General features: G+C 46.0%; 1 protein-coding gene across 3 annotated transcripts in view; it reads left to right on the plus strand.

Moving 5' to 3' along the window:
* The window catches only part of CUNH20orf194 (chromosome unknown C20orf194 homolog), a 151,851-nt gene that overhangs the window by 126,079 nt on the left and 3,494 nt on the right, over window positions 1–22,278 (plus strand). For all 3 annotated transcript variants that reach the window (XM_032295560.1, XM_032295561.1, XM_032295562.1), the window contains 7 exons: window positions 7,016–7,151; window positions 11,561–11,647; window positions 15,477–15,583; window positions 15,951–16,025; window positions 19,442–19,647; window positions 20,369–20,434; window positions 21,522–21,615. In XM_032295560.1, coding sequence (XP_032151451.1) covers window positions 7,016–7,151; window positions 11,561–11,647; window positions 15,477–15,583; window positions 15,951–16,025; window positions 19,442–19,647; window positions 20,369–20,434; window positions 21,522–21,615 — 771 coding nt within the window. The remainder of the gene's footprint in view (window positions 1–7,015; window positions 7,152–11,560; window positions 11,648–15,476; window positions 15,584–15,950; window positions 16,026–19,441; window positions 19,648–20,368; window positions 20,435–21,521; window positions 21,616–22,278) is intronic.

Below are 22,278 nucleotides of genomic sequence, written 5' to 3' on the forward strand. Positions count from 1 at the left end.
GACGCGTGCCTGTAATCCCAGCTACTCAGGAGGCTGAGGCAGGAGAATTGCTTGAACCCAGGAGGCAGAGGTTGTGGTGAGCCAAGATCGTGCCATTGCACTCTAGCCTGGGTAACAAGAGCGAAACTCCGTCCCAAGAAAAAAAAAAAAAACATCTCTAGAGGCCGGGTGCGGTGGCTCACGCCTATAATTCCAGCACTTTGGGAGACCGAGGCAGGTGGATCACAAGGTCAAAAGATCAAGACCATCCTTGTCAACAAGATGAAACCCCGTCTCTACTAAAAATACAAAAATTGGCTGGGCATGGTGGTGCACGCCTATAGTCCAGGCTACTCAGGAGGCTGAAGCAGGAGAATCACTTGAACCCAGGAGGCAGAGGTTGCGGTGAGCTGCGATCGTGCCATTGCACTCCAGTCTGTGTAACAAGAGCAAAACTCCGTCTAAAAAAATAAAAAAATAAAAAATAAAAACTTCTAGAAGAAGTCACTTTTGTTTTCTGCTGGTCTTCTGGAACGCTTTACCTCAAACTGGGGTGGTCAGCCAGACAATAGGGATGCTTATCTGCTCTTGGGACGAGTATAGGCCAGGTTGCCTGCTCACTTACAGCCCAGACTGGTGAGAACTTGGCCAAACCTGGGTGTCCACTCCTTGATACAGAACAGAAAGAAGCTCCTGGCCCAAACAAGGTGGAACTGCTCACTGTGGCCTGTTCACCCTGTACTCCAGATAACTGCTGTACCTGCCTCACAGATGGCATTTCCTCTTGGCAGGTGGCAGTTTACATAGCTGGCCTAAGGAATGCTGGGGATAATCCTCTTGCTTGTTTCCCTATAAAGCAAAGCCCCTTTTCTGTGCCCAGTTCCTGACCTAGAATCCCAGCCCCACAAGGTTTATCCAGATGGTACATGTGCAGCAGACAGGACTTTGTACAAGGTGTGTCTGTCAGAGACCCAGATCCCAGCCTTTTCTTGGGCAGGCCAGGCCTGTGCTCATGACCCTGGTGTACCACCACCACTCATATGGCCACATGTGGACCAATCTCTTCTTTTACATGAGTAAGGATTTCAGAAATCAATACCAATCTGACTCTTTTGTTTCTTTTGCCCAAAAAGATACCAAACAGAGTCCCAGGGCATTTATAGATCTTCCCTCAGCCTTTGCTGGCTCTTCACTGCCAGAGCCACCAGACTGTTCTTGTCTTCCACCCCGGGAATCTGGCAGGCGCTTTGTAGGATCTGGCTCCCATATCTGCCATCTCCAGAATGTGCTGAGCATTCTAAGATCCTACTTGCCTCCCCACTGTGCCACGTTTTGGGCTTTGCGTTACTCATTTTCCAGAGGCCCCACTTTCTGTGGCTGCACCAGGGCATGGGATTCTGGCATCAAGTTCTCCAGGCTGGCTTTGCTGCCTCATCTGCAGCCTCCAGGGTGCACTGCAGAGTGACCTTTCCAAAAGGCCATGTGAACACAGATACTACCACAGACTAGAGGCAGGGTGCCCGGAGTCCTGGAATCTGCCTTCAAATTATTGTTTGCCCCACATGCAAACCACCAGTGTCACCTTGGTTAGGAGCTTTTTCTGTTGCTGGTTTAGGAGTTCCATCTTAAAGCTTCTTAACAGAAAGGGTACGTGAGGAACGTTTTTAAAATAGAATAAACAAGACGCTGATGAATTCTTCATTTGAATTGGTTTAGTAATGTGCTGTTACCACCATTAGGTCAAAGAAAAGTGAGCCGGGCGTAGTGGCTCATGCCTGTATTCACAGCACTTTGGGAGACCAAGGCGGGTGAATCTCTTGAGCTCAGGAGTTCAGGACCACCCTGGGCAACATGGCAAAACCCTGTCTCTACAAAGAATACGAAAACTAGCTGAGAGTGGTACCACATGCCTGTAGTCCTAGCTACTTGGGAGGCTAAGGTGAGAGGATCACTTGAGCCCCAGAAGCGGAGGTTGCAGTGAACCAAGATTGTGCCACTGCACTCCAGGCTTGGGTACTACAGCGAGACTCTGTCTCAAAAAAGGGGGAAAAAAAAGAAAAGAAAACATGATTCTGTATATTCCTGCATATTTGTGCATGCATGCATAGACCATCTGAGGAAGTATACCCAAACAATAGTTATCAGTGGTTGCCTGTGAGAGGAGAACTGGGCTTGGTGAGCCCCAAGAGGAGGGAGGAGGGAGGTTTTTACTAATAGATGCCTCAGCAGAGCAGGTCTTATGTCTCAGAACCAAGGAATGGATAGATCGAAGATGGTCCATAAGCACTTAGGAAGCAGCTTCTGTGCTTAGCAGGTGAGCCCTAACTCCTGACAGTCTTTGGCCCCCGGCACATAGCTTAGCCTTTGTTTGGGCCCTTTCCCTGGTCTTGAATGGAATGCATCCAGATGAATTTGTGAGGCTAGATTCAGTCTTGAGAATTTTGGAACACTTTTTTCACAGGTGTTACTGGTAAGAGGAAGGAAGAGACTAGAGGCAGGGGTCAGGGGTCCTGGAATCTGCCCTCAAACTATTGCTTCCCCTCATCTAAACTGTGAGTGTAGCAGCCTTGGCTGGCGGAAATGGTATGACTTAGTTTTTCAATTTTTGTTTTGTTTTGTTTTGAGAAGTAGTCTCGCTCTGTTGCCCAGGCCGGAGTGCAATGGCACACTCTTGGCTCACCACAACCTCCGTCTCCCAGGTTCAAGCAATTCTTCTGCCTCAGCCTCCCAAGTAGCTGGGATTATAGGTGCGCACCACCACGCCCAGCTAATTTTTGTTTTTTTAGGTAGAGACCGGGTTTCATCATGTTGGTCAGGCTGGTCTTGAACCCCTGACCTAGTGATCTGCCTGCTTCAGCCTCCTAAAGTGCTGGGATTACAGACATGAGCCACCGCGCCCGGCTTGTTTTCCAGTGGTTTATACGGCCAAGACCCAAATGCCACAGCCACTGTCTGACAGGCCCCTCGATGTACAAGAAGTCCCATTCTCAGGCTGATGCTCAGCTGACAATGCTGACAGTAATAGTGGTGGAGATGATAGATTGTATTCGGTGGATTCTTACTCTCTGTAGGCCCTATGATAAACCTAGGTTTTATTGGTAACCTAGAGTGATGTGTTAGAGTTCCCACCTTACAGAGGAAGATATTTGGGCTCAGAAAGAAAGTAGAGCAATTTGTATAGTGTCACCCATTAGTAATCAGTGGAGGTCAAAATTCAAACTCAGATTTGCCTGGCTCTAAATGACTTAGTCTTTACCTTATGCTAGCTTTTCCCATAGAGGAAGAAGATAACAATGTAAGGCTGGGCACAGTGGCTCACACCTGTAATACCAGCACTTTGGGAGGCTGAGGTGGGCGGATTACTTGAGGTTGTGAGTTCAAGACCAGACTGACCAACATGGAGAAATCCTCTCTCTACTAAAAATACAAAATTAGCCAGGCATGGTGGTGCCTCATTCCAGCTACTCGGGAGGCTGAGGCAGGAGAATCGCTTGAACCAAGGAGGCTGAGGTTGCAGTGAGCCGAGGTCATGCCATTGCACTCCAGCCTGATTAACACGAGCTAAACTCCGTCTCAAAAATAAAAATAAGAATATTGTAAGTCCAGGCCAGGTGCAATGGCTCATGCCTATAATCCCAGCACTTTGGGAGGCCGAGGCAGGCAGATCACCTGAGGTCAGGAATTCAAGACTAGTGTGGCCAACATGGTGAAACCATCTCTACTAAAAACACAAAACTTAGCCAGGCGCAGTGGCATGCGCCTGTAATCCCAGCTACTTGGGAGGCCGAGGCAGGAGAATTGCTTGAACCTGGGAGGCGGAGGTTGCAGTGAGCCAAGATCATGCCACTGCACTCCAGCTTGGGTGACAGAGTGAGACTCCGTCTCAAAAAAAAAAAAAAAAAAAGGATATAAGTCCTATGTTTTAAGTGCCACCTGTGTTATTCAAAATAACTTTCTTTTTTTTTTTTTTAAGTTCAAAGAATGGGAGAGAGTAGGGTGGCATGAGGGGAGGACTAGGATGGTAAGATGTTAAAGGTTTGAAGGAAGATGTAAGCTTTAACAAAATTAAAAAGTAAAGGGAGTAAGTGGGGCAGGGGGGAAGGTGCAGAACAGTGTAATGTGCCACTACTTGTGGAAAAAATTAGTCAGCACTTTTGTATATACTCAGCAGATCTTCCAGAAGAGGTAAGAATCTGATAACTATAGTTGTCTCCAGGGAAGGGAATTTAGGTATCTGGAGAGGAAAGGAATTATTTTCTTTGTGAACCCTTCTGATATAGATTAGATGTTTGTCCCCTCCAAATATCATGTTGAAATGTAATCCCCAGTGTTAAAGGTGGGGCCTAGTGGGAAGTATTTGGGTCATGGGGGCAGATCCCTCATGAATGGCTTGGTGCTGTCTTTTTGATAGTGAGTGAGTTCTTACTGTCAGTTCACAGGAGATCTGGTTGTTTAAAGAGTGTGGCATCTTCCTCACCCCTTCTTGCTCCTGCCCTCACCATGTGCTGTGCTGGCTCCTAGGACTTCCACTGTGATCTTAAGCTTCCTGAGGCCTTCTCAGAAGCCAATGCCAGCACCATGCTTTATGGAAAGCCTGCAGAACCTTTAGCCTCTTTTCTTTATAAATTACTCAGTTTCAGGTGTTTCTTTCTTTTTTTTTTTTTTTAAGACGGGGTTTCACCATTTTGGTCAGGCTGGTCTTGAACTCCCGACCTCAGGTGATCCACCCGCCTTGGCCTCCAAAGTGCTTGGATTACAGGCATGAGCCACCATGCCCAGCCATCAGGTGTTTCTTTACAGCAGCCCCTAAACAGCCTAACAACCCAACATACTTTCTATATGTTGTGAGTTTTGCCCTCGATAACTGAATACAGCTAATTTTTTTTTTAACTAAACACTTGGCTGGAGTGCATAGTATCAGTATAGAGTCTTCCTTACTGAATAGTCATTATTTAGGATTCTGCAATTACAGGGTCACTTAGGAAAGCAGAAATCTCCATAATTTAGAGATACTCACTTAAGAACTAATTGTTTATAAAACTACTCTAGTAGTAAAAGGGTTGGATCACAGCATTGACTCTTTTTAAGTCTAGAATTAATACCACCTGTGAGAATTCCATTATGCAATAGAATAAAGTGTTGAAAATGTGTGTGAAATTATATTTTACAAAAAATTAGCAGAGGAGAGATACTCTCTACATATTTCAGAATGGGAGATTGATAAAGTGTAAAGCTATTAAATCAAGTTATAAAGGGTTAACTATACTCTTTAAAGATATAAAAGTGACCACTACAGGAGCTAAAAATCTAATGAGAGTGTGGTAGCTCACACCCATAATCCCAGGACTTTGGGAGACCAAGGCATGAGGATCACTTGAGCCCAGGAGTCTGAGACCAGCCTGGGCAACAAAGTGAGACCCTGTATCTATAAAAAATTAGCCAAGCATGGTGGCGTGCACACCTTTGGTCCCATCTACATAGGAGGCTGAGGCAGGAGGATTGCTTGAGCCCTGGAGGTTAAGGGTGCAGTGAGCCATGTTCATGCCACTATACTCTAGCCTGGGTGACAGAGCTATCCCAAAAAGAAAAAAACAAGAAATATATGTAATATGTAGAGTTATTTTGGTTCCTGATTTTAAAAATGTTAACTATAAGAAAACACTTATAAGACAGAGAAATTTGAACACAGACTAGATTTTTTTATATTAAGGAATTCATTGTTAATATTTTAGAGTCCTTGTATTATAGAAATACATGCCAAAGTATTTTTGTTTGAAATAATTGGATGTCTGGAATTAACTTCACAATCATACAGCAGGGAGAGCTGGGCATGAGCTGGGTTGAGTGTAGATGAAAGACAATTAGCTGAGTGTTGGTAGTTCCTGGAGCCAGGGGACAGGAGTTCATTCTACTATTTTTCTAGTTTTGTATATGTCTGAAAGTTTCTATAATATTAAGTAAGTAAAAATTATTGAATAACAAAAATGTAAAATGAATGATATTATGGCAGAACTGGTATATATGCTATGGTTATAACTGTGTTAAAATAGGAATGAATATGGAAGGGGTATTATAATTATCTTGGGGTGGTGAAGTGTGGTAACTTTCCTGATTTCCAATTCTCTGTAGTCCTGTGAATTTTACTTCTGTATTTTCAGAAAATATAGAAGTAAAGTTGGGAGTGATCATGGCCCACCCGCAACCTCTTCTTACATGGGCCATCCTTTCCTACCATGTTACCATGTAAAATCTGTTAGCATTTATCTTGGAATCATATGATTCCCTGTGTACAGTGTCTTGGCTGTGCACTCTTTGAGAATATAATGAATAGCCCCTGACATATGGTCAGTTTTTTATAACTATCTGTGTTCTGAACTGGTGTAGGTAAGTGGCACCAATACCTGATGATGTTAAATACAGGGAGTGTGGAATGGCCCTCTGACTAAGAACTCCAAGTATCAGCCAAATACCAGAATTAAAATGATAGAGGAGGCTAGGCACGGTGGCTTACGCCTGTAATCCGAGCACTTTGGGAGGCCGAGTTGGGCAGATCACCTGAGGTCAGGAGTTCGAGACCAGCCTGGCCAACATGGTGAAACCCCGTCTCTAAAATACAAAAATTAGCAGGATGTGGTGGTGCATACCTGTACTCCCAGTTATTCGGAAGGCTGAGGCAGGAGAATTGCTTGAACACAGGACGCAGAGGTTACAGTGAGCCAAGATTGCGCCACTGCACTCCAACCTGGGCGACAGAGCCAGAGTGAGACTCCTTCTCAAAAAGAAAAGGTAGAGGAAGTTAGGAGATTAGGAAGTAAGGCAACTACAGACTTGAAGCTGTTCATTCCAAGAGGTGACAGTGCTGGGACGGGGGAAGAGAGTGATAGCTGTGTATGTTGGTGTTGGGGTGTAAGCGTTGTCTACATTAGGAGACTACTGGAAGGCATGATTAGGGAAAGGAGCAAGGGCCCACATTTGTGTGAGCCCTCATCCCTAACCGGAACTGTGAAGGCTAAACTATACTTGGTTTTATTCCCAGGCCTGGTGAGTAACGTGGTATTCACCAGTCACACCACGGAGCAGCGGCATCCCCTCCTTGTTCAGCTGCAGAGCCTCATCAGGGCTGCCAATCCTGCTGCAGCCTTCATTCTTGCAGAAAATGGGATTGTTACCAGGTAATCTATACATTCACTCTGCAAGACCAGTTGCTTTCTCACACAGTACTCAGTGGCCCACAGAGTCTTTCTACTGTATCTAAAACCTGAACATTTATAGAAGTCAGTTTTTGAGCCAGGTACAGTGGCATGTACCTATAGCCCCAGTTACTCTACTAAAAATACAAAATTAGCAAGGTGTGGTGGCGCATGCCTATAATCCCAGCTACTCAGGAGGCTGAGGTAGGAAAATTGCTTGAACCCAGGAGGCAGAGGTTGCAGTGTGCTGAGATTATGCCATTACACTGCAGCCTGGGCAACAAGTGTGAAACTCGGTCTCAAAAAAAAAAAAAAAAAAACAGGCAGGCTGAGTGCCATGGCTCACATCTGAAATCCCAGCACTTTGGGAGGCCAAGGTGGGAGGATTACTTGAGCCAATAGTTAGAGGCTGCAGTAAGATATGATTGTGTTGCTGCACTTCACAGCCTGAGCAAGAGAGCAAGACCCCATCTCTTTTTTTGTATTTTTAGCAGAGACGGGGTTTCTCAATGTTGGTCAGGCTGGTGCCTCGGCCTCCCAAAGTGCTGGGATTATAGGCGTGAGCCACCGTGCCTGGCCAATCCCATCTCTTAAAAAAAAAAAAAAAAAAAAAAAACGCAGACTGAGCACAATGGCTCATGATGCCTGTAATCTCAGCACTTTGGGTGACTGAGATGGGAGGATCACTTGAGTCAGGAGTTTGAGACCAGCCTGGACAATATAGTGAGAACCCATCTCAAAAAAGAAAAAATATATTGGAAAAAAATAAAAGCCAGTTTTTGAAGTGCTTTTGATGCTCTGTAAAAATCTCTAAGAAGACCCCATCCTGTACTGTTTGGAGGCATTTTGTTTTGATGCATTCACATTCTCATCCACTGAAGGATGGTAGCCAAGATTGTCTGAACATCTTTGTATTAAGGTGTTAGAGAAATGGCACAGAGAATGTAGAGAAGGGTCAGGTGTGGTGGCTCAACCTGTAATCCCAGCACTTAGGGAGCCCAAAACTCCTTGAAAGAGTTCAAGACCAGCCTGGGTAGGGGCCGGGCATGGTGGCTCACACCTGGAAGCACTTTGGAGGCCAAGGCAGGCAGATCACCTGAGGTCGGGAGTTCAAGACCAGCCTGACCAACATGTTGAAACCCCGTCTTAAAAAAGAAAAAAAAGACCAGCCTGGGTAAAATAGTGATACCCTGTCTCTACCAAAACAGTTTTTTTTAAAATCAGCCAGCATGGTGGTGCATGTCTGTAGTCTCAGCTACTCAAGGAGCTTGGACAGGATGATTGCCTAAGCCTAGAAGTTTAGGGCTACAGATAGCCATGATCACAACATTGCCCTCCAGCCTGGGTGAAGTAGTGAGACTTTGGCTCTTAAAAAAAAAAAAAAAAAAAAAATAACATATTATCACTTTACTTCATGAACTTAGGTTCAGTTTACAACTAAAAATAGAGAATTAGTGATTTTGTATGTGTATACCCATATACAAAGAGAAAACACATGGTTAGCCATTTTGTTTGCTCAATTCGGATAAAAGGTTATATACCTTTTTATGTAGTTTTGACTTTTGAACTATGTAAATATTTTATCTATTCAAAAATTAAATCAAGGAGGGGAAAAAACTAAATTAAATATAAACCAAGAAATATGAATCTGTATATCAAAATAATAACGACCACACAAAAAAAGTAATTCAAGTAACATTTGAACATAATCCTCTGCTGGAACCCTGGTTCTAAACAACATCACTGATTGAAGAGAGGAGATTATAAATATGAAATAAAGATGAAGAAAAACCTTCAAATACTTATTTTACTTTATTTTATTTTTGAGACAGACTCTTGCTCCGTAACCCAGGCTAGAGTGCAGTGGCATGACCTCAACTAACTGCAACCTCCACCTCCTAGATTCAAGTGATTCTCCTGCCTCAGCCTCTCAAGTAGCTCGGATTACAGGTGCACAGCACCATGCCCAGCTAATTTTTCTACTTTTAGTAGTGATAGGGTTCACCATGTTGGACAGGCTGGTGTTGAACTCCTGGCCTCAAGTGATCCACCCACCTCAGCCTCCCAAAGATTAAATATTGATTTGAATTGGAGAGTCAACATAAATTCATTATTTTTAAAAATGTATATTTCCTAGCACTTTCCTTTGAAAGGGACCAGAATAGTAATACCACAGTCGCAGCAAATACCCTTACCTTTGTATCTTGGTTTCTAAGTACCAGTCCCCACTACAAGGTATCAAGACTCCATGGATAATTAGCTGACTGCATGCCTAGGTCAAGGAAAGTACAAGGTGAGCCTGGTCCATTTTATGCCAATAAACCAAGGAAGTACACAAAGATTAGTGAAGATGTGTCAGAAGGATACAGGAACTCAAGAAGTTCCTGCTAGTCAGTCAGGCCCGGCGCAGTGGCTCACGCCTGTAATCCCAGCACTTTTGGAGGCCAAGTTGGGCGGATCACCTGAGGTCAGGAGTTCAAGACCAGCCTGGCCAAAGTGGTGAAATCCCATCTCTACTAAAAATATAAAAATTAACTGGGTGTGGTGAAGGGCGCCTCTAATCCCAGCTGCTCAGGAGGATAAGGCAGGAGAATCGTTTGAACCTGGGAGGTGGAGGTTGCAGTGAGTGGAGATTGCGCCATTGCACTCCGGCCTAGGCCACAGAGCAAGACTTCATCTCAAAAAAAAAAAAGAAAGAAGTTCCTGCTAGTCTAATTCGGGACAATTTGAGGATAAGAAAGAACAGTGATAATACTGGAACTATGGATTGTAACACATGGAATAAAATGTGTGTCCACAGTGATATACAAGAGCGGAGGGGGCCAGCATAGCAAAGCCCTTTACAGAAGAATGCCAAGTAAATAAAGTTTGATAAAACTTAGAAAATAATCATTTTGTAACCTTCAGTCTAATACAGTATTTGATTTAGGGAATGATTAATGAATTCTAAAAGCATTAGGTGAAAGACTGTTGAAGAAAAAAAATATCACTCGTCCTCCGCTGTATAAAGTGTCACTCCATAGACTATTGACTCCTTACAAAGAGGGAAAAATACCTTACAATGGAAAGGTCTGGTATACCTATGTTGACCAAACGATTAAACTCAGTGAGATCAACAACGGGACAAACTGATACCCTGTACCTCCTTGATGTGATGCAATGGAAAGGATGCTACACCACCTGGATATTAATCTCCAAAAATGCATAACCTGAATCTAATTACGAGGATTAGAAACAGACAAATTCAAGTGTGGGATACAAGAGCTCTGACATGTACTCTTCAAAAATATCAATACTATGAGAATCAAACAAGCAAAAGATGGAGGAGCTGTTCCAGCTTAAAGAAAATAAATATTATAAATTTAGGCCAGGTTCGGTGGCTCACACCTGTAATCCCAGCACTTTGGGAGGCTGAGGGCAGGTGGATCACCTGAGGCCAGGAGTTCGAGACCAGCCTGGCCAACATGGTGAAACCCCGTCTCTACTAAAAATACAAAAATTAGCTGGGCATGGTGGCAGGTGCCTCTAGACCCAGCTACTCTGGAGGCCAAGGCAGGAGAATCGCTTGAACCCAGGAAGTGGAGGTTGCAGTGAGCCGAGATTGCGCCACTGCGCTCCAGCCTGGGGAATACAGTCATCTCAAAAAAAATAAAGAATAAAAATTTAATGGACCCTCCCCCACCAAAAAAGAGGAAATTTGAAAGTGGGTGCATGTTAGTGCTTCTCCAGATTTGTTGTGCATATATGCATCTCTAGTGGAGATCTTGTTAAAAATTAGTTTCTAGGCCGGGCGCGGTGGCTCACGCTTGTAATCCCAGCACTTTGGGAGGCCGAGGCGGGTGGATCACGAGGTCAAGAGATCGAGACCATCCTGGTCAACATGGTGAAACCCCGTCTCTACTAAAAATACAAAAAATTAGCTGGGCATGGTGGCGTGTGCCTGTAATCCCAGCTACTCAGGAGGCTGAGGCAGGAGAATTGCCTCAACCCAGGAGGCAGAGGTTGCGGTGAGCCGAGATTGCGCCATTGCACTCCAGCCTGGGTAACAAGAGCGAAACTCCGTCTCAAAAAAATAAATAAATAAATAAATAAATAAATTAGTTTCTAGTTCAGTAGGTCTGGGTTGAGACCTGAGGTTCTGCATTTCTAACAAGCTCCCAGGTGATTCCTGGGAGCCAGTAAATTCCTTGGATGTGATCATGGTACTGTGGTTCTGTAAGAGAATGTCCTTGTTCTTGGGAGATGCATACTGAAGTATGCATCTGAACTAGTTTTCAGTTCAGAAAAAAAAAATGCTTATATGTATTTCGAGGACATGAAGAAGAAGCAAAATATTCAGGTTAAGAGTGACAGTCCTAATTAATCTCGGTCTTTTCTGTGTGTTTTCAAAGGAATGAAGACATTGAGCTGATTCTCTCAGAAAATAGTTTTTCAAGTCCTGAGATGCTACGATGTCGATATTTAATGTACCCTGGATGGCAAGTATCGTCATTGAAAAATAGCTAAGATTTCTTTGTAAACCCAATGATTTATTTATTTACAGGAAAAAAAAGGGGGAGAAGGTGAAAATACCAGATGTGCTTTGCAAGGGTGACACATGGCAGTTGGCACGGCCTGCCTGTCCCAGCAGCTACTGGCCTTGCCAGGAGCCCAGTGCTTTACCTCTTGGGCTCCAAACTGGGAGCCTTCCCAGATGTTTCAGTTTAGGGAGTCATCCTGTAGGGAGCAAGCACAGCCATGCCCTGTGTTCCTCCAGCACCTACTGAGGGCAGAGTGGCTGGCACAGAACCAAGGAGTTATAACTCTCCCAGGTGAGAGTCGCTTCTGACAATACTATCAGTCAGTCCTCTAGGGTTCCCGTCTGCTCATATGACCCAGGGAGTGTTCTCTGTAGGCTGCTGCACAGCCTGTGGACCTTTCTAGAGAAGAGGACAAAGGAGAGGATAATATGCAAAGTTACTGTAATCATACTAATACCAACACACTGGAGCATTTACTATGTGTGCTAGCCATTGTTCTAAGACTCCATTCTCTACATGGCAGCTACTAGCCACATGGCTATTTAATGAAATGTAAATTAATAAAAATTAAAATTTAGAATTCAGTCTTTCAGTCACACAGTCATGTTTCAGGTGCTACATAGCTTCCTGTGTCTAACAGCTACTGTGTCCAACAGTGCCGATCTAGAACATTTCTATTGCCCCAGAAAGTTCTGTTGCACAGCGCTGTGGTGAGATCCTTGTTTGTGTCATCTTATTTACACCACACCTGTGAAGTGGATTCCTTTATTTCTCATTTTACAGATAAGATACCAGAGGCAGCAAAGAGTTAATGACGTGTCCAGTTTACAGCTAGTAAATGAAAGAACTGGATTTCATACCCAGGTTGAAGGGCTCCAGAGCTTTTTCTCTTAGCTATTGTGCTACACTTATTTCTGTATAGAATGGACAATTTGTTTCTGCTCTGTTGAAGGTTTAGGGGAAGACAATTGTTAAAGCTTGGCCAAAATTAATCTCTCGGGTTTATTTGGATTATCTTTGTTATTCTTACTCACTTTTCCCAAGCACCTCTCTATATCCTTCACACTACCACTTACACCGCCAACTTTTTATCCTAACAAAAAATGATCTACAATGCTGTAAAACCAAAAAAACCTCAGAGGGTCAGTATGTAAAATTGAAGGCTTTCAGGCATATTCTTAGAAGGAACCTCTGATTTGAGTCACATCCTATTTAAACAGTGAGTAAGTGGGTCATTCCTTATGCCTGAACAAGGTAATGGTATCTTAGCTAAAAATAAACAAATGGAGATTGTAGGGGGAACCTTCTTTCCAATGGCTACAGCCACTGACCCCCTTGCTGCCTGAAATTCTAGTCCTGAGGCTCCTGTAATCACCACCAGGTGTCTAGAGAAGCCCTGTCCTCCAGTCCCTACTGACTCAAGCACAAAAACCTAGCTCAGGGCCCAGACACCTGGAGGCAGCCTAATCCAGGAGAGATTAGGGTATGAGGAGTTCATTAGAAGACTGTGAATCTAGAGTTTAAAACCTTTTCCTCATCAGGAAGATCAGTCCTTATAGAGAATCAGAGATGGAGGGAACCCAAAGTTCTCTTTCAGGCCCTTCCTCCTAAGTCCATTTCTGGGAATCAGATAATTTCGTTTTTAGCAAGATGGCAGTCATCAGTCTCCTACTCATCTCTATATATTACTCCCTCCCACTTGGGTCAGGGTCACCACCTCAGAGTCAATGGGCTTTAGTTCCAGGATGTGCTCAGCTCTATGCTGTGCACACATTCTCTGCCACTTCCCTCTCACATCCTTCTCTGTTCCCATCCACTCTACTCCCACCTTTTCTGGTAGAACAGCTTGTTTCTAGTTTGGGCAGAAACCTTGCTGCCTTGCCTTGGCCCCTGCAAATTCCCCTAAGGATTCAGATACCACAGAAGCCAGAGAAACCCCCAGTCTCCAAATGACTTGTTTGGATGAGGAGAAGACAGGTCAGTCTTGCAAAAATATTATGCCTACACATTACTTTAAAGAAATTACAAAGAATAAGATACTTTCAACAATTTAAAATTCAAAATTGCAGTGCTGTTCTAAAATAAAGGAAACAGAGCTGGGTGTGGTGACTCACACCTGTAATCCCAGCACTTTGGGAGGCCGAGGTGGGTGGATCATCTGAGGCCAGGAGTTTGAGACCAGCCTGACCAACATGGCGAAACCCCGTCTCTACTAAAAATACAAAAATTAGCTGGGCATGGTGGCACACACCTGTAATCCCAGCTACTCAGGAAGCTGAGGCAAGAAAATTGCTTGAACCTGGGAGGCAAAGGTTGTAGTGAGCCGAGATCCTGCCACTATACTCCAGGCTGGGCAACAGAGTTAGACTCTGTCTCAAAAAAATAAATAAATTAGTCCAGGTATGGTGGCTCACGCCTGTAATCCCAGCACTTTGGAAGCCTGGGGTGGGTAGATCACAAGGTCAGGAGTTCAAGACCAGCCTGGCCAATAGGGTGAAACTCTGTATGTACTGAAAATACAAAAATTAGCTGGGCGTGATGACATGCACCTGTGATAGCTACTCAGGAGGCTGAGGCAGGAGAATAGCCCTACCACTGCACTCCAGCCTGGGCAACAGAGCAAGACTCCATTGCAAAAAAAAAAAAAATGAGCCAGCCTGGTTTCGGGCACCTGTAATTACAGCTACTAAGAAGGCTGAGGCGGACAATTGCTTGAACCCAGGAGGCAAAGGTTGCAGTGAGCCAAGATCACGTCACTGCACTCTAGCCTGGGCAACAGAGCGAGACTCATCTCAAAAATAATTAATTAATTAATTAAAATAAAATAAAACAGGCTAGACACAGTGGCTCATGCCTATAATCCCAGCACCTTGAGGGGCTGTGGAGAGAGGATCACTTGAGGCCAGGAGTTCAAAACTAGCCTGGGCAGCATAGTGAGACCTCATCTCTAATAAAAAATCAAAATTAATTGAGCATGGTGGCATGTGTGGTAGCAACTACTCAAGAAGCTGAGGTGGATCACTTGAGCCTGAGCTGTCAAGGCTGCACTGAGATGTGATCACACTGCTGCACTCCAGCCTAAGCAACAGAGCAAGACCCTGTCTCAAAAAAAGTAGAGCAGAGATCGCCAGTTTCTTCTGTGACGGGTGTACACATTCGTATGTACAACCTGTTAGGCTGTCTGCAACAAGATGGCAGGGCATAGTTGGAGTCCTTAAAGAAATGGGAGGGAGACCAGGTGCAGCAGCTCATGCTTGTTATTCCAGCACTTTGGGAGGTCGAGGCGGGCGATCACTTGAGGCCAGGGATTTGAGACCAGCCTGGCCAACATGGCAAAACCCCATCTCTACCAACAATACAAAAATTAGCTGGGATCACATGCCTGTGATCCCAGCTACTCAGGACGCTGAGGCACGAGAATTGCTTGAACACAGGATGGGGAGGTTGTAGGGAGCCAAGATAATACCACTACGCTCCAGTCTGGGCGACAGAGGGAGATCTTACCTCAGAAAGAGAGAGAGAGAGAGAGAAGAAAGGAAGGAAGGAAGGAAGGAAAGGAAAGGGGGGGACATCCTGAGCAAGAGCCCCCCACTATACCAGGAACGACCCCCAAACTCAGATGGGGACTGGGAGGCTTCAGAGGTACATGGGATCTTTGACATGAAGGAACTGCAAATCTAAGGAGGTGATATTATAGGGTAAGTGGTATGTAGTTTATCTCAAAGTAGCATGTAATAATACTCAAAGCCCAAACTATTTGTACTTGTGGTTTTTTAAACCTTTTAAGGTATGAAGGTAAATTGAATGCTGGGTCAGTCTATCCACTAATGGTTCAGATCTGCGTATGGTTTGGCCGTCCCTTGGAGAAGACTCGCTTTGTGTCCAAGTGTAAAGGTAAGCCTTGACTGGAATGTCCCAGACCCTGGAAAAAGAGTGCCCCAGAGTTGATTCTGCCTCCTGATACCATTTCAGTATTCTATGTGCTGTGTCTCTTCTTATCTTTTGGAACCAAAAGTAGACAGAAGGATTTGAGGATTGTGGGTGGCCACACAGTTTGATCTCCACTTCAGTGAAAGGGTTTTCTCTCTCCTGGGAACAGTGGCAGAGCCCCTGGGGAGCAATAGGGTATGAGGGGTAGAACCTGTGAGCCCTAGACCCTGGTGTATGGTCCCTTCCCAGTCCCTCAAACTCCCAGCTGTGCTGCGCTGAATTTGGCCTGTGCCTCCATGTGGGTGACAGCCCTGTCCTCTTCCTCCACCAGCAATTCAGTCCTCCATCAAGCCAAGTCCCTTCTCCGGAAACATCTACCACATCCTGGGCAAAGTGAAGTTTTCAGGTAACCAGGGACTGGGATTTGGGAGCTCTACAACATGGAGTGCTTGCATCTCATGATGTGAGTTCAGACTTTCTGCTGGTGTTCTGCAGACCACTGATGCCACTCGGACTCTCAGGAACCTTCCCCACCCTGGGCCTTCCCACCATCCAGCTTGTCCATCACCGCTCTCCCCCGAGGGCCCACTTTCTGTAGGTCCTTCTGTTCCATGGCAGAGGTTTGCCTTCCTCTCCTGGATGACTTGCTCAGGGGCTCTTCTCACAGCTTTTTGGCTTTCTTGTTCCAGAGCCTCATACTCCACACCTCTTGAGCCAGTCATGGCCCCCTCTAGACCTAAAACCAGGAGCTGCCCCAATGCTGAGCTCTTCAGCTCCAGATCCATTTCTGACCAAAGTCTTTGAGCTTCCATTTGCCTTCTCTCTTCTGCCCAGTAGACCTGAGGATCATTCTTAGACCTCTGGATCCCTTATATCTGATAGTCTTTTCCCAGGGTGGGCATCAGGGAAGGCCTCAAAACAAGTAGGAGTCAGTCAACTCAATGTTGAGGAAGGGGACAGTATTCCAGGGGAAAGAAACAACATTTGCTATGATACAGAGGCAGAAAAGGCACATTTCAGGAACCAAAAAGCATTTACTGTGGCTGACGCCTGGGAATAGGGAAAGAGGGAGTGTGTCTGTTAGGGTGTCTTCAGCCGTTATCACAGAGAACCCCCACTCAACTAGCAGGTGTTGGCTGTATAACAAGTGAGGTGCTCAAGCAGCAGAGCAAGGCCACTGAGGACCCAGGTGATGTATGTCTTTGTGTCCTCCCATTCTTGGTGTTTCAGCTTGTCTTTCAGGTTCCTGCCCCTCATGGTTGCCAAGTGGTGCTATAGGTCTGGGTGTCAGAGTCAGACACAGCATCCAGCCAGTGAAGAGAGGCTGGCTTTTCCTGTGGGTGTCTGTGTCAGTGCAGCACCTCCCCACAATTTCATAGCCGACATCTCTCATTGGATTGAGTTGCCATGCCTTCCTGGACCCATCCATCACCCCTGCGGGAATTGGTATTGGAAGAAGAGGTAGATGATGTGGGGGATAAGCAACTGTCGGTGTCTGCTGTAGGGAACCACTGAGGGCTTCAAACATAGAACCATCACAGTTCAGATGGGAGAATTACATAGGTCCTTAGCTCATAGCTTTTGGTTAATTTATGTGATCAAATCAGAAACTTGGGCCCCATACCTAAGCCCACTGTGCTCAGGCTCCAACAGCCAGCCCCGTTGTTTCAGAGGTCTTAGTACTTTCATTTTTCCCTCTCATCCATCACCTCCTTTACTTCTTTATTTTTATTTCTTTTTTGCCCAGGCACAGGTGGCTCACGCCTGTAATCCCAGCACTTTGGGAGGCCGAGGCAAGAGGATCACTTGAGGTCAGGAGTTCGAGACCAGCCTGATCAATAATGGCAAAACCCCATTTCTACTAAAAATTAAAAAATTAGGCCAGGCACGGTGGCTCACACCTGTAATTTCAGCACTTTGGGAGTACAAAACGGGTGGATCATTTGAGGTCAGCAGTTCAAGACCAGCCTGACCAACACATGAAACCCCATCTCTACTAAAAATACAAAATTAGCTGGTTATGGCCTCGGGCACCTGTAATCCCAGCTATTTGGGATGGTGAGACAGGAGAATTGCTTGAACCCGAGAGGTGGAGGTTATAGTGAGTCGAGATCGTACCACCCAGCCTGGGCAACAAGAGTGAAACTCCGTCTCAAAAAAAAAAAAAAAAAAATAGGTTATGGTGACACACACCAGCTACTCGGAGGCCGAGGTGGGGGAATCACTTGAACCCAGAAAACAGAGGTTGCAGTGAGCCAAGATCGCACCACTGCACTCCAGCCTCGGCAACAGAGTGAGACTCTTATCTCAATTAAATACATAAATATTTCTATTTCTTTTTTTATTTTTATTTTTTGAGACAATGTCTCACTTTATCACCTAGGCCAGAGTATAGTGGTTTGATCTTGGCTCAATGCAGCCTTGGCCTCCCAGGCTCAAGTGATCATCCTACCTCAGCCACCCAAGTAGATGGGACTACAGGTGTGAACTACCATGCCTGGCTGATTTTTTTCTTTTTTGTGGAGACGAGGTCTCCTTCTGTTGTCTAGGCTGGTCTCGAACTCCTGGGCTCAAGTAATCCCCCTGCCTCGGCCACCCAAGATGCTAGAATTTAGGTGTTAGCCACCACGCCCAGCCTCTTGTTTATTTAGATCTGCTATTGACTCTTTTTTTTTTTTCTTTTTAAAGACAGGGTTTCACCATGTTGGCCAGGCTGGTCTTGAACTCCTGACCTCAGGTGATCCGCCCACCTCAGCCTCCCAAAGTGCTGAGATTACAGGCATGAGCCACCGCACCCGGCCCTAACTCTTTTTGTGTTCAAGTTTAAACTCTCTCTTCTGGATCCTTTCTCATCCTGGCCTTCGGGAAGCCCCTGCCAACTTCTTAGGTCTCCTGTCACTCCTAGCCCCCATCTCCTTAGCATATAACCTGGTCACACTTTTTCCCATTCTCATCTGTGTGACCTTCATGCAACACTGCTATACTGATTTTTCTCTGTTTTGTTTTGTTTTTGAGACAAGGTCTTGCTCTGTTGCCCAGGCTGGAGTGCAGTAGTGCGATCCTAGGTCACTGCAGCCTCAACCTCCTGAGATCCAAGCGATCTTCCCACCCCAGCCTCTCAAGTAGCTGCAACTACAGGAATACACCATCATACCTAGATAACTTTTTTGTTGTATGATTGACTGTGCCCCTCTCCCTTGGCCTCTAAGGCTTCTGCTGAAAGCCCCCCACTTCTACCAAGCGGACTTTCTTTCCTTTTTCTCAACCACCTCTTCCATACTGGTTTTTCCAAACCACCAGGGACTATGTGGATGTCTCACACGCAGGGCCTTACAGACTTCAAAATGCCACAAGTGCAGCGTCAAAATCTTCCTCTTCTCCCACTCCAAACCTTCTTTTTATCTTGTGTTTCCCTTCTGGGATAATAGGGTCCACCTGACCACCCAGATCAGCCAAACCAGAAACTTACTTTGTTCTCTCTTAATCCATCCTTTCCTCTCCTTTTTAAAAAACAAAAACAAAACAAAATGGGATCTCCCTCTGTCACTCAGGCTGGAGTACAGTGGCACAATCTCTGCTCACTGCAGCCTTGAATTCCTGGACTCAAGTGATCCTCCTGCCTCAGCCTCCTGAATAACTGGGACCACAGCATGAGCCACTGTGCCTACCTGCTCCATCTTTTCTAAGTTGCCACCAGTCATGTCAGTTCTCTCTCCTACATTTTCTCATGAATCTGTCCCAACCATCTGCATTGTTACAGTCTTAGCATAGCTGTATTCTTTAAGGCAAGCTCTCGGGGGCTGATGTGTATTCTCCTTACAGACTCTGAGAGGATCATGGAGGTCTGCCACAACACACTGGCCAACTCCTTGAGCATTATGCCAGTTTTGGAAGGACCCACACCACCACCGGAATCCAAAAGCATATCTCAAGATAGCAGCGGGCAGCAGGAGTGCTACCTTGTGTTCATCGGCTGCTCCCTGAAGGAAGACAGCATCAAGGACTGGCTGCGGCAGACAGCTAAGCAGGTGATTTCCAGAGTCCAGGCAGACCTGACACAGATGTGACCAGACACCTCAGAGCTGCTGCTGGCCCTGAGAAGCCCCGCCACTGCCTCCCTGATGCCTCCTCACTGGGCTGCCCCTCCCAGGCCCAGCCCAGCACTTTCAGGGACATTTTGAGAGAGGGAGGAAGCCACTCAGAGCAGACTCCAGGCAGGCATGCTATGTTGTCTGCTCTGTGAACCAGGCTCTCTGCAAGCTTTGGGTGCTAAGCCTTGTAGCACAGCCTTAGGGGTTTAGTTCATCCTAGAACTCTGCGAATAGAGTTAGCCGGGGCCTGGGTCTTCTGTAGATGCTCATTCGAGACCTGTCTTTATACTGAGGCATGGGCTGCCTCACCTAGATAAGCTTTTAAATGGTTCTTGACTGTGGGACCTCAGGCTGCCCCTTTGTCTGCATGTCATTGGTAGGGATTAGGGATAAGAATCTACAAAGAGGCAGGACCATGACCATTTATGAAAACACTGGGCTGTCTTCTGCTGCTTGTTCCCTGCTGGCTCACAGGGCCCTATGACAGGAAAGTGGTTTTCTCAAAGAGCAGACAGGCAGAATATTATGTCCAGGCCATAGTGCACATTCTTTTCCTGCTGCTGGGATCTTAGTCATGTAACAGAGCCCTGAGCCCTCCCTTGCCCATGCACTCCATGAGTTCTGCTAGGACCTGACCCTCCACTCCCCATCTCTGCAGAAGCCTCAGAGAAAAGCCCTGAAGACCAGGGGGATGCTGACACAGCAGGAGATCAGGAGCATCCACGTGAGTGCCTTGCCATGGCGTCTCCTCTCGGTGGCCCAGAGCTGTCCTCCTCGGCTTGCATAGCTCTGTCTTTTGGATTCCCTGAGTGAGGAGCTGTTTGTAGGACATGCTGGAGGTCTTGCTTCTCCCAGGCCACGGAGGGAGGCTGGGTACAGAAGTCTGGCCTTTGCAGCCTCAGTGAGGAGGGTACAGGAGAGCTCTGGTGTGAGCTGGGCATGAGACTGAGGAGAGCCAGTACTTGTGGAAGAAGCTGATGACTGGAGGCCCTGCCTTGGCACCTTGCTCCAGGAACTGTAGAAGACCCCTGTTCCAGATGAACCAGCTAGGGCCCAGGCAAAAACTGTCGAGATCCAGAAGGTGCTCATGGGAAGGTTGTGAAACCTGAGGCCAGGATGAGAGGCTGATTGAGAGGACCCCTTGATGAGTCTCCCAGCCTCCAGGTTCTGACCCTAGCCTCTGCCTCAGTCACCATGCCCACTGGGGCTTTTTCCTGAGCGGTTTGGGGACAAAAAGCTAAAAAGGACATAGAGTTTAGGTCCCCAGACTGGACTGTGTTACCAGCCCCAATAATGAGCAGGGGAAGAGGGGGACAGGAAAGTATTCTGGGACTCTAGGAGCCCCTACTTTGGATTTGAGGAGGGCCCCTTCATAACCAACTCCTATAGGCCCAGACAGCCTTGGATGCTCCTGGGAAGACAACATGGACACAAGGTAGTCCTCATAATTTATGTTCCCCTGAAAGCCAGTCATGACATAGGAGTTAAATACAGGTAGTTTATTTTGGAAGCGATTCTAGGAGACACTAAATAGGAAACGGGAGGATGAAAGAGGGGAAGGGGAAACAGCCAATAAAGAGTGTTCGCACATCAGTACCACTGCAGCCATGGGAGCTTCATCCCACTAGGTCCTCCAGGTGAGGAACCACCCTTAGGCATGGCTTGAGGGTTGCTGGGGGTGTTCACTTCCGGGCTTCTCTGAATGGCAGAGTAGTCTGTCTTGCTAGGGGAATAGACTTGTTTGTTTTTAATGAATGAGTGAAAGATAGAAAGTAGTGAGATAATTATTACAGGACTCTTTTTTCCTACAGGTAAAACGCCACCTGGAACCCCTACCTGCAGGCTACTTTTATAATGGAACCCAATTTGTTAACTTCTTTGGTGACAAAACTGATTTTCACCCACGTATCCTTGGAACAGTGTGGTCCCTGTGTGGAACCTGGGCAGTGAGGCTGGGAGTCTGTGTTAGCCTGTCTGTAAAGCAGTTGTCTGCCAGAGCCACGCATCTGAGCCCCAGGAGCAGGCTGGGCTCTGCATGTCTACAGACTGGGACTGGGAATGCACAGGGGCAAACCTCAGGGGCAAACTTTTCATTTCAGTCTTTGATGTTGTTAAAATTAGATTTCTCCTTTATTGAGTGATTGCTAATGTGACTCCGGGGGTTATAGTTTTTTGGTTTTATCTTGTTTTAATAGAGACGTGGTTTCGCCATATTGCCCAGGCTGGTCTCAAATTCCTGGGCTCAAGTGATCCATCCTCCTCAGCCTCCCAAAGTGCTAGGGTTGCAGGCATGAGCCATTGTGCCCGGCCTGTGGGTTATAGTTTGGATGCAGCTACGGTGATACCCTGAAGTCTGCAGTTGTCAGAGTCACGATTTACAAGTTGAAGACAGCCTGATTACAGCAGTTAATCTGTGAAAAGATAGATAGGATAAAATGTAAGACTTGAGGCGCTGCTGTGTGCTAATGAAAGCTGAAGGGCTCAGTTCTAGGACCTCATTAATGGCCTTGTGCCAATAGCCATCACATTTCTTTGTAGCTGTGGTGCTGCCAGTGTATACAAAGAGCC

The sequence above is a fragment of the Sapajus apella genome, unplaced genomic scaffold (genome assembly GCF_009761245.1).
Source record: "Sapajus apella isolate SASKATOON/1434 unplaced genomic scaffold, GSC_monkey_1.0 scaffold33, whole genome shotgun sequence".
Classification (NCBI taxonomy): Eukaryota; Metazoa; Chordata; class Mammalia; order Primates; family Cebidae; genus Sapajus; species Sapajus apella.